This window comes from Tachyglossus aculeatus, chromosome 5 (genome assembly GCF_015852505.1).
Source record: "Tachyglossus aculeatus isolate mTacAcu1 chromosome 5, mTacAcu1.pri, whole genome shotgun sequence".
Lineage (NCBI taxonomy): Eukaryota > Metazoa > Chordata > Mammalia > Monotremata > Tachyglossidae > Tachyglossus > Tachyglossus aculeatus.
Genome location: NC_052070.1, coordinates 54,401,129 through 54,413,505, shown reverse-complemented (window position 1 = coordinate 54,413,505; position 12,377 = coordinate 54,401,129). Strand labels below are relative to the sequence as shown.

At 55.0% G+C, this 12,377-nt stretch overlaps 1 protein-coding gene across 1 annotated transcript; it reads left to right on the top strand.

Annotated features, from left to right (window-relative positions):
- Positions 1-4,025: 4,025 nt before the first annotated feature.
- HSPB7 (heat shock protein family B (small) member 7) lies at positions 4,026-10,741 on the top strand (the record flags this gene model as incomplete). The annotated part of the gene is made up of 3 exons (XM_038746515.1): positions 4,026-4,254; positions 5,525-5,658; positions 9,557-10,741. Coding segments are annotated over 3 exons (543 nt in total), but the record flags the coding sequence as incomplete, so codon positions are not given.
- Positions 10,742-12,377: the final 1,636 nt, after the last annotated feature.

Genomic DNA, 12,377 nt, shown 5'->3' with positions numbered 1-12,377 from the left:
ACCCCTGCATGGCTGAGCTGGACATGCCCAGGCTCTGCCCTTAGGTTGCATGCTGACCCCACTCTCTACCCCCTCATACCTGCTACTGGGCCCCAACCTCCAGCCAGCAATATCCCCCAGCCCCACGGGCCCCGTTCTCCAATTCAATTCAGTTGTATTTCTTAAGTGCTTACTGTGTGCAGGGCACTGTACTAAGCACTTGGGAAAGTACAGTACGACAATAAACAGTGACATTCCCTGCCCACAGTGAGCTCACAGTCTAGACAGGGGGAGACCGACATCAATACAAATAAATGAAAATACAGGTATATACCTAAGTGCTGTGGGGCTGAGGGGAGGGGGAGAGCAAAGGGAGCAAGTCGGGGGACGCAAAAGAGAATGGGAGATGAGGAAAAGGGGGGCTTTAATCTGGGAAGGCCTCTTGAAGGAAATGTGCCTTCAATAAGGCTTTGCAGGGGGGAGATAGCAGGCCACTTTCCACAGTGAGGCCTCCTGGAACCCCTGGGCTGGAGAGGTCCTCAACCGATTATCTGGTTCAATCCCCTGGCCCCAAGGAGAAGAAGTGGCTATATTCAAAGATCTCTCAAAAAGGAGACACGTCATGGCCCAGTGAAAAGGACACAGGCCTAGGAGTTAGAGGCCTAGGTTTTAATCCCGGCCCTACCGCTTGTCTGCTGTGTGACTTTGGGCCGGTCACGTAACTTCTCTGGGCCTCAGCTACCTCATCAGCAAAATGGAGATTAAGGCAGTGAGTCCCATGTGGGACAGGGACTGTGTCTAACCTGATGATCTTGTGTCTTCCACCAGGACTTAGTTCAGCACCTGGCACATAGTATTTAGTTATGTTAATGTCTGTTTCCCTCTCTAGAGTGTGAACTCACTGTGAGTAGGGAATGTGTCTGCCAGTTCTGTTGTACTCTCCCAAGTGCTTAGTGTAGTGCTCTGCACATAGACTGTAAACTCAATGAAGGGAGGGAATGTGTCCATTATACTGTCATACTGTACTTTCCCATGTGCTTAGTATAGAGCTCTGTACACGGTAAGCGCTCAATAAACATGATTGATTGATGGATAGTAAGCACTCAATAAACATCGCTGATGATAGTAGGCGATTAACAAATACCATTAAAAAGAGAGAGAGAGATTAGTAGAAAGAGGCTTGGCCAATTACGAACCCCTTTCCCTTTGGCACCCTCTTTCTCGTCCCCATGACCCCAATTCTCTCAGGTGGTGGTTGGTTAGTAACGGGGTATTTGCTGAACATCCATCGTGGGGGAGATGCATGATACCGAGTGCTTGGGAAGTTTACAGAGGAAGAAGAGACTGTGAGCCCCATGAGGGACAGAGACTGTGTCCAACCTGATTTGCTTGTATCCATCCCAGCGCTTAGTACAGTGCCTGGCACATAGTAAGCTCTTAACAAATGCCATAATAAAAATAAGGGTAATAAGAGATACATTGCTTGCTCCTGAAGAGTTTCCACTCTAGCCAATGCATCTATCAATGGATCAGGGAGACCAGGTGACGGGTGTTTTCTCATCAAACCCTTCCTGTACTGGAGGACCATCTTCCCTGCCCGCAGCTATAAAATGAGATAGGAGATGGAGGGAGAGAGAGAGGGAGGGAGGGAGGGAGGAGAGGAGAGGGAGGGAGGGAGGAGAGACTGATGGGGAGAGGGGAAAGAAGGGGGAGGAATTCTCCTGTCATCCTGGCAGGGCTGGCCCCAAGTCGGAGGCACATTCTGTCCCCTTTGCCGCAGCCCAGCTGAGAGATGGGGCTGTCACCAAGCAGGACTGGCTCCCTGGTTGGCTGTGGGAAGAGCAAGGTGAGGGGGCTGGCAACAAGCAGGGCTGGCTCCCTAGTTGGCTGCGGGGAGAGCCGGGTGAGGGGACTAGCAACTGCGGGAGACCCAGGTTGGGCATCGGAAAGGCCTCACCCTGGCTCTGGGGAAGGTGGAGGAGGGGTAGGAGCAGAGGGAGGGAGTGGAAGGAGGGGGTAGCACCTGTATATATGTTTGTAAGTATTTATTACTCTATTTATTTTACTTGTACATATTGGCTATTCTATTTATTTTATTTTGTTAATATGTTTTGTTTTGTTGTCCGTCTCCCCCTTCTAGACTGTGAGCCCGCTGTTGGGTAGGGACCGTCTCTATATGTTGCCAACTTGGACTTCCCAAGTGCTTAGTACAGTGCTCTGCACACAGTAAGTGCTCAATAAATACGATTGAATGAATGAATAATAATGATGGTATTTATGTGCAAATAATAATAATAATGGCATTTATTAAGCGCTTACTATGTGCAAAGCACTGATCTAAGGGCTGACGAGGTTACAAGGTGATCAGGTTGTCCCACGTGGGGCTCAAAGTCTTAATCCCCATTTTACAGATGAGGTAACTGAAGCACAGAGAAGTGAAGTGACTTGCCCAAAGTCACACAGCTGACAATTGGCGGAGCCGGGGTTTGAACCCATGACCTCTGACTCCAGAGCCCGTGCTCTTTTCCACTGAGCCACGCTGCTTCTCTGTTCTAAGTGCTGGGGGGGCGCCTACAAGGTGATCAGGTTGTCCCACTTGGGGCTCACAGTCGTAATACCCATTTTACAGATGAGGTAACTGAGGCACAGAGAAGTTAAGTGGATTGCCCAAGGTCACACAGCTGACAAGTGGCGGAGCCAGGATGAGGGGGTGGGAGAGGAGGCAGAGAGTGGGAACAGAGGGATGGAGTGGGAGTGGAAGGAGGGGTGGGGTGGAGGGAGGGAAGTGGAGCAGAGGAAGGGGCTGTGAGAGGAGGGAGGGGGCTGGGACCCCCCCCCAGGCCCGAGAAGGCTCAGAATTAGATACCTGCTGGGGTGAGGCAGAAGCCCACCAGGGGAGATTCCTGTGTGCACAATAGGAGTGCTAAGCAGGGCCAGAGAGGGTGGCCAGTGACCTTGACTCTTCACTCCCGGGGTCAAGGTCAGCCCAGACAGGGGAAGGAGGGGCCGTCGGGACCATAAGAGATGTCCTCCTGCCCCATCAAGTGTTGGGCCAGCTCACCATTTGGAAGGTGGCCAGGATGGGAAGTGGGAAGGGCAAGCCTGCAGACATAATCTTTCCGCTTCTGCCCTCCAGAGCTTGCTGCCATGGAGTCAGGAAGCCCTCTCTCCTGCCCCCCAGCTACCCTGGGGCACCTTAGAGAGGCTCCTCTCCACAGTGGGGGCCTCCCATACCCACTGACCCTGCCCCCCCAACCCTCTTCTCCCCTCCATCCCCACCCCTGGGTACCCCACCCCATTTCCCCTGCCCCCAATCACACTCTTTCCCTTCAACCCCACCCCGTGTACCTCTTGCTCCGTCCCCCCTGAAACCCTAATCCCCTCTCCCCCAGTCCCATCTCCCCCGCCCCTCTTCCCCATCCTCTCTCTCCATGCCTCTCTCCCCATCCCCCCTTCCTTAGTCCTCTCTCTCCCCCGCCCCATCTCCCATCCACCTTTCCCCTCCCCCTCCTCCCCCAGCCTTCCCCCGGGTTTTATCAGTTCAGTTCCAATGGAATGTGGCTGGCAGCATTGGGCTTGTTCTTCCAGCGTTTGTTTGGAGTGTCAGGAGCAACATCTCAGAGGGAAAACTTTCCACCTCCCTCCCTCCCACCCTCCCTCCCTCTTTCCCTCCCCCCTGTCTGCCCATCCCTTGCATCTCTCCCCCACCTAGTACCCAAGGGAGGGGGCCTAAATTTAGCCTGGTTTACAAGAGGGTTGGCCAACTGCCCAGGGCAGGCGGGAGCTTTATAAAGCAGCCAAAGCCGGGGGGCCCAGCGCCTCCCTCTGCTCCTTGCCTGCCCGCCCGCCCGTCCCCTGGTCTGCCGGCCCGCCCGCCATCTGGACAGGCCCCAGCCAGCCTCGCTCTCCCGGCCCACCCTCAACCAGCCCCTAGCAGCCCTCAGTGCTCGTGGACCAGCCTGAGATCTTCTTCTTCCTCCTCTTCCTCCTCCTCCTCCTCCTCCTCCTCCTTCTCCTCCTCCTTTTCCTGTTCCTTTTCCTCCTCTTCCTCCTTCTCCTCTTCCTCCTCTTTCTCTTCCTCCTCCTCCTCCTCCTCCACCTCCTCATCTTCCTTCAGAACAGAGCTCAGTTTCTACCAGAGCTCCTTCTTGACCTCCGCTGCCTCAGCTTCCTGCAGACCCGCTCATAACCTGCCAATGGAGAAGGCCCTGAGCATGTTCTCTGAGGATTTCGGCAATTTCATGAGGCCCCGGACTGAGCCCCTGGGCTTCCCAGGCAAGTGGGGGGTGACGAGGGACCCAGCTCTGCCACCCAAGCAGGAGGCTGGAAGGGCACAAGTTGGGAGGGGCGGGAAGCGGGAAAGGCTGGAGGTGGGAGATGCAGGAGGCGGGAGGGGTAGAAAGCTGGAGGGACAGGAAGGCCGGAGGGGCAGAAGGTAGGAGAGACAGGAGATGGGAGGGGCAGGGGTGACCTTGGGTAAGTCGCTTCATTCATTCATTCAATCATATTTATTGAGCGCTTACTGTGTGCCGAGCACTGTGCTAAGCACTTGGGAAGTACAAGTTGGCAACATACAGAGACAGTCCCTACCCAACAGTGGGCTCACAGTCTAGAAGGGGGAGACAGACAACAAAACAAAACAAGTAGACGGGTGTCAAGCCCCCTCATCTGTAAAACGGGGATTGAGACTGTGAGCCCCATGTGGGACAAGGGACTGTATCCAACCTGATTTGCTTGTATCCACCCCAGCGCTTAGTACAGTGCCTGGCACATAGTAAGCGTTTAACAAATACCATTATTATCATCATTATTAGGAGAGGCAGGAGATGGAGGGGCAGAAAGTCAAAGGGGCAGAAGACTCGAGGGGCAGGAGGAGGGAGAGGCAGGAGGCGAGGGGCAGGAGTTAGGGGTAGGAACAGGATGCAAAAGGCGAGAGGGACAAGAGGTTGGAGGGTGTCTCTGGACTACAGAGCTGGATTCAGCCAGCGGAGGCCCCCAGGGTGGGGTGAGCAGGCGCGCCAGCTGCACACAGGGAGAGGGCTGGCTTTGTCTGGCTGCTGGGCTCTTGTGGAGGACCAAGTTGGCTGAGGGCAAAGGATGGGAAGCGGGCAGTCCTGAGCATCTTGGCTGGCCCCAGGCCTGAGGGTGTTTGGGGCTCAGGTGGAGGAGGAGGAGGAGGAGGAGGAGGAGGAGGAGGAAGCTTGGAGGGGCAGCTGGTCTCTCCCACAGATGGACGAGAAAGCACAGAGCCTTGCAAACCCTACGAGCCAGGGTGGAGGCAGGGAGCGAGGTGTGGGAAAACTGAGTGGGCAGAGCAGCCATGGGCCAACCGGGCAGGGGAGAGAGCCAGTGGTTGAGCCAGAGCAGGGGGGCCAAGGGAACCAGGGGATGATATGGGGCAAAGGGGGGCCCAGGCAGGGCCAAGGGAGCCAGGGAGGCCAGGGGCTGCGGGACAGGGAGAGGTGGATGCCAGGGGCCCTGTCCTGGGAAGGGGGCATGAGTCCCAGGACCCCACGCCCTCCTCACTCTGCCCCCTCCCCCATAGCCCGAACTGGGAACACTGGCAACATCAAGGCCCTGGGGGACACCTACCAGTTTGCAGTTGACGTGAGTGACTTCTCCCCCGAGGACATCATCGTCACCACCTCCAACAACCAGATCGAGGTGCGAGCTGAGAAGGTGAGTGCTCTCCGGCTGCTTTCCCCAGGACCCTCCAGCTCTGCTGCCCCCAAGGCCTAGGGGGTCCCTTGCACCTACGACACCCCCCCCCCGACCTCTGCCCCCGTGACCCTCCCTCCCTTCCCAAGCCTGAGTCATTATAAACTCACCTCTCTTGCCACCCTCACTTGACTTGCCCTCCTCATCATTCCAACCAGTGTGGTCTAATACATAGACCGTGGGTCTGGGAATCGAAAGGACTTGGGTTCTAATCCAGGCTCCACCACTTGTCTACTGTGTGACTGTGGGCAAGTCGCTTCACTTATCTGGGCCTCAGTTACCTCATCCGTAAAATGGGGATTAAGACGGTAAGCCCCATGTGGGACAGGGACTGTGTCCAGCCTGATTAGCACGTCTCTACCCCAGCACTTAGAACAGTGCTTGATACATAGTAAGTGCTTAACAAATACCGTCGTTATCATTATCATTATTATTGTTGTTAAATTCCTAGTGTGATTTCCTGTACTGACTTCCCTTCTCCCCTTTCTGGAGACTCCTCCTTCCTAGGATGAAGAAGATGGGACAGAGAGGAAAAGAGAAGCAGGGGAAGTGAGAGAAAGAGAGAAGAAGCAGAAGGGAGGGAGAGGAGGGGAGGCAAGCCTGAGGGAGGAAGATGAAGAGAGAGGAGGAAGGGAATGGGAGACACAACTGGACCAGAGTGTAGAGGGAGTTGTTTTTTTGTTTTGTTTTGTTTTTTTATGGTATTTGTTTAGTGTTGACTATACATGTAGTACTATATTAAGCACTGAGGTAGATACAGGATAATAAGGACAGATAGAGTCCCTGTCCCATGTGGGACTCCCAGTTGAAGTAGGAGGGAGAACGGGCATTTAATGCCCATTTTACAGAAGAGGGAACTGAGGCCCAGAGAAGTGAAGTGATTTGCCCAAAGTCACAGAGCAGGCAAGTAGCAGAGCTGGGATTAGAACCCAGGTCCTCTAACTCCCAGGCCTGTGCACTTTCCACTGTCACAATGCTTCTCATTTTCCCACTTCTCCTCCCTCCTGACAATATGGTGGGTTCTGCCTCTATCTTACCTTAGATTGGTCCACTTGCCCTGTCCCTGTAAAGACGGACTCCTGGATGCGGGCCCCTTAGATGCCTCTTCGATCTTCACACCCCAGGAAGGGGGTAGCCTCTAGGTCACCCCAGTGTTAATCCCTCCTCCTCCTTTTTCTGCTTTTCCCATCCCCCAAAGCATCCTGGCAGCAGAGGAGTTGGGAAGCGGCTCCCTCTGATGTCTCCCCAGTGATTCCAAGGGGTGTGAGGGCATACCCCCTGACCTCCACAAACTGATGACCAGTACCCTGTGACAGCAGTGTGGCCTAATGGAAAGAACACGGACCCGAGAGCCAGAGGACCTGGGTCCTAGTCCCGACTCTGCTCTTGTCTGCTGTGTGACCTGGGGCAACTCACTTCACTTCTCTGGGCCTCAGTTTTCTCCTCTGGAAAATGGGAATTCAATACCTGTTCTCCCTCCTACTTAAACTAGAAACCCTGAGTGGGACAGAGACTATGTCCAACCTGATTATCTTGTATCTACCCTAGCGCTTAGAACATTGTTTGGTAGAGAGTAAATGCTTAACAGGTAACAATATAATAATATGTTATTATTATTACTATTCCAATTATAGGGCTTGAGGCTGCATCTCAGTCCTGCCGGGTGCCTCACCTCCCTACAGCTTTAAATTTTGCTGGGTAAAACCCAGGACTGGGGGAAAGTAGGGGTACAGCAGCAGGAGCGGGGAGGTGGCAGCGGTCCCGGGGTTATTCCTCGGACCTCTGGTCTGGAGTAAGATCTTGGGAGCCTCCCTAGCCGGGAAGAGGACCAGGGAAACCCCTAACCCAGGGGCGTCGGGAGAAGGGGGAGAGCCTCCAGTCTGACATCCCAAAGCCAAACCCAGCCTCCAGTCAGGTTCCCGGGGTTCCAGCCCAGCTGGGCTCCCCTCATCAATGCATCCATCAGTGGTGCGTGCAAAGCACTGCATGAAACACTTGAGAGAATACAAAATAAGAAGAAGCAGCATGGCTCAGTGGAAAGAGCACGGGCTTTGGAGTCAGAGGTCATGGGTTCAAATCCCAGTTCCGCAAATTGTCAGCTGTGTGACTTTGGGCAAGTCACTTAACTTCTCTGTGCCTCAGTTACCTCATCTGTAAAATGGGGATTAAGACTGTGAGCTCCCCGTGGGACAAACTGATCACCTTGTAACTTCCCCAGCGCTTTGAACACTGCTTTGCACATAGTAAGTGCTTAATAAATGTCATTATTATTATTATTATTAATATGAGAGAGTTGGTAGACACGTTCCCTGCCCACAATGAGCAGTCTAGAGGATGAGCTGACAGCCTAAAAGATGAGTTTAATAATAATAATAATAATGGCATTTATTAAGTGCTTGCTATGTGCAAAGCACTGTTCTAAGCGCTGGGGAGGCTACAAGGTGATCAAGTTGTCCCACGGGGGGCTCACAGTCATTCATTCATTCAATCGTATTTTTTGAGCGCTTACTGTGTGCAGAGCACTGTACTAAGCGCTTGGGAAGTACAAGTTGACAACATATAGAGACGGTCCGTACCCAACAGTGGGCTCACAGTCTTCATTCATTTGTATTTACAATGATGGTATTCATTAAGCGCTTACTACGTGCCAAGCACTGTTCTAAGCACTCGGGGAGATACAAACAAGGTCATCAGGTTGCCTCACAGAGGGCTCACAGTCTTAATCCCCGCTTTCCAGATGCTTAATCCCCATTTTACAGATGAGGTAACTGAGGCACAGAGAAGTGAAGTGACTTGCCCAAAGTCACAGAGCTAGAGGAAGCTTACAGCGACCGGTATTCCCTGGCAGTCTCCCTTCCAAATACAAATCAGGCCTGACCCTGCTTAGCTTCCAAGACCAGATGAGATCAAGTGTGTTCAGGGTGGTATGGCTACAGATGCACCCCGGGGCCACAGGTATCCCCTAATCCCCACCCCCTGTACCTGCCACCACCGGCCTTCTGAACATCACAGGGCTTCTTGGGTCTGTGCCCCTGTTTCAGGGTGCAGCTCCCAAGGTCCTCTGAGTGTTGTGTGCAGTCAGGAGAGCTCTGTTTTGCTGCCCGGTGGGCCTGGGGTGGAAGAAAGGCTCTTGGGGTGAGAGTCTCTAGGCTGAGAGACGTGCTCTGTGGCTCTAGGATCCTGGGCTCCATCCTCCAGGCTGGGCGGAATGGAGGGTGGGCCGGGGTGGGGAGGTGGAAGGGGCTCCTCAGGTGGGGGTAGTCCCTTCAGAGGGCTCCAGGCTGAAGGGCCAGCCCTGCTGCCTAATGGCCGGCGGATGGGCAGACAGGAGGGAGAGCATGACTCATACACTGTGCTTCCACCTCTGGAACACTATGTCCTGGCCCATGGCCACAGGGAGGGGCGGCCCAGCTCTGGAGACTGTCTGAATCTCCCCTGCCCACCTCTCTGGCTCTGGAGAGGAGAGATGGGTGGGTGGCGATCGTCCAGAAATGAGCTTCTGCACCCCTCTCCCCTCCTTTTTCCATCCAGGCTTCCCAATGTGGGGGGGGAAGCAGTTAATGGGGGAGCCAGAGGGGCTGTGGGGGGCGATATGGAGAGGGGCTTGGTTGGGGGAGGGGCTCTTAATCCTGCCTGGGATTGGATCACAAAGGCGGGATAGTTTAGGCAGCAGGCCAGGCCCCCAAGAAAGGGGGGGGACAGTGTGGGCACGGATCCCTGGGGGTCCCTGCCCTCTCTCTGGCCCCTGCTGAACCCCCCATAGGACCCATTGGGGGCAGGAAGGAGGGCAGCCGGAGCCCGGGGACAGGGAGGTGGCAGAGGCTGATCTGACCCTCTCCTCCATCTCCCTCTGACCCAGCTGGCCACGGACGGGACGGTCATGAACACTTTCACCCATAAGTGCCAGCTTCCTGAAGATGTGGACCCTACATCAGTGACCTCGGCCCTGGGGGAGGACGGGACCCTCACCGTCCGGGCCCGGCGCCACCCGCATCCAGAGCACGTGCAGCAGACCTTCCGGACTGAGATCAAAATCTGAGAAGCCCCTCACTGGGCCAGCCCAGGGTGTCTCCCTCCCCACCCCCACAGCCTCCTCCGGGTCAACTAAGCCACCATCTTTGTCTTCCCTGCCTCTGACTGTGACTTCCAGATCCATCGGCTCCTCCCCAGTCCTCAACTCCCGGCCCCCTCCACCTTCCTGCAGCCCTTGGTGGGGACCCCAGGAGGCCGGGGAGGTGGGCCCGGGGTCAGGGGGGTCGAGTCCTACTCTGTTTCCCTTTGCCCTCCTCCCAGCCCAGGTCCCCAGGAGCAGGTCCTACTGCCAGTGTGGCTCCAGCTTGTCTCAGAGCTGAGGCTGAGTTCCAGCCTGGGGAGACACCTTAAAGCTGATTGTTATCCTTGGGGAACCAAGGAACTGCAAGCCACAGCCGTGGCAAGAGAGTCCTCAGGCCAGGAAGTCCGCGTCGGAGTGGGACGGGGGGAGGTGGGGAGGGGCACAGGAAACCAGTGGCCCAGATGCTGTCATCGAGTCACCAGAGCATTTGGTTTGTCCATTCCCTGCAGCATCATGGGGGTTTGGGGGCATGACAGATGAAGAAAATGGTCAGAGAAGGCTTTGCTACCCTAAGACCTTGGCCCTGGGGAGGAGCGAGACCTCATCTGTCCCCAGTGTAGGGAGAGAGGGGATGGAAAAAGGGAGATATGGGGCTGCCGGGTCGTGGGAAGGAAAGAGGGGGCCGGTTGCCCAGAAACGGCCCTGGGCCAGGCCAGAGCCTCGAGGACAAAATCTTGACCCTGTGAATAGAAGTCCAGTCCCGAGCTGCCCCAGGCTTGGGTGGTTGGGGAGGCGGATGAGGCCCCATGGAGCTGGACAACCAGAGGGGCAGGAGGCCTGCAGGCTGACCCGGAGGAAATGGGAGTGGCCCCTTGGCCTAGGGGGTGCTTGGGGAGGACCAGAGGAACAGGGGCCTGGAGCTGGAGTTGCGTTTGTATATAGATGGGATTTCTCTGGTGGCTTCCTGATAAATTATTTGTAACCACTGTCGTCTGCCGTCTGCTGGTTTGGGGATTGACTAGAGAGGAAGGGGTCTGGTGGGAAGAGCTGACTGGGTCATGGGGAGGGATCCTGGGCCCTACCTCAAACCCCCAACCCCAGCCACCGCAACAGGCCCCTCGCCCAGACTCCAGTTCACTTGAATGAATCAATCAATCCCCTCATCCCCTCTCCTGGGAATGGCAGAGGATGGTCCAGGAGGACAGGCCGGGAGGTAGACAAGGTGGCATTTAGCAGCGACCACCTCTGGGAGGGGGCCTAAAGAGAGTGTCAGCTTCCTAATATCTGTGAGTCTTCTCAGGAGCACAGGGCCGCTCTGCCCCCCCAGGGATCTCTCTGAGGAGGCTTTGACTCTTGCCTACTGAATGGCCTTTTCCTTCCTCCTGATTCTCCCTGGTGCCACCCATCTTCCAACTCCTATCCAGCAAGCCCTTCCCTCCCCAGCAATCCCACTTTCGCCCTCCACAGCAGTGGGTCCCCACGGCCTGAAGGACCACCTCCGTCCCCACCCTCCCGGCCCTGCCCAGCCTGAAAGGGATCCTCCAAAGGGATCTCGTCCTGCCCCCTGTCTGGGCAGTCTGATGGGCAGCCATTAGATCTGCATCCGTCCCTGTCCCTTGTGCACTCCCCCGGGAAGGGCTGTCTATGAGACAGGGCTATTTCCAGCCCCTGTGACTCACTCCCTCCTTTGGGCTATTTGTGGGGGGCCTGAGCAGCAGGCTGAGGTAGGGGTGGGGTCATCACCCAACATCCTGGGGCTTAAGTATGCAGAGCCCGGACCGCAAGCCAACTCCCAACAACGCAAGCCCCTACAGCGAGCAGTGAGTTGGAAGAGGGAGGGGATGATGGGGCAGGAGCAGTCATAATAGTAACTGTATGGCTTAGTGGAAAGAGCCCGGGCTTGGGAGCCAGAGGTCGTAGGTTCTAATCCCGGCTCTGCCACTTAATAATAATAATAATAATGGTATTTGTTAAGCACTTACTATGTGCAAAGCATTGTTCTAAGCGCTGGGGGATACAAGGTGATCAGGTTGCCCCACAGAGGGCTCACAGACTTAATCCTCATTTTACAGATGAGGGAACTGAGGACCAGAGAAGTGAAGTGACTTGCCCACAGTCACACAGCTGACAATTGGCGGAGCCAGGATTTGAACCCATGACCTCTGACTCAAAGCCCGGGCTCTTTCCACTGAGCCATGCTGCTTCTCGTCACTTGTCAGCTGTGTGACTTTGGGCAAGTCACTTCACTTCTCTGTGCCTCTGTTCCCTCATCTGTAAAATGGGGATCAAGACCGTGAGCCCCAAGTGGGACAACCTAATAACCTTGTATCTATCCCAACGCTTAGAACAGTGCTTGGCTTATAGTAAGCACTTAACAAATATGAACATTATTATTATTTCTTAATCTTAAGCACTTATTGTTTGAAGGGCACTGTACTTAATGCCTTTTAGACTGTGATCCCACTCTTTTAGACTGTGAGCCCACTGTTCGGTAGGGACTGTCTTTATATGTTGCCAACTTGTACTTCCCAAGCACTTAGTACAGTGCTCTGCACACAGTAAACGCTCAATAAATACGATTGATTGATTGATTGATTGCCCGAGGCTGCAAGGGCCGGCTAACTCT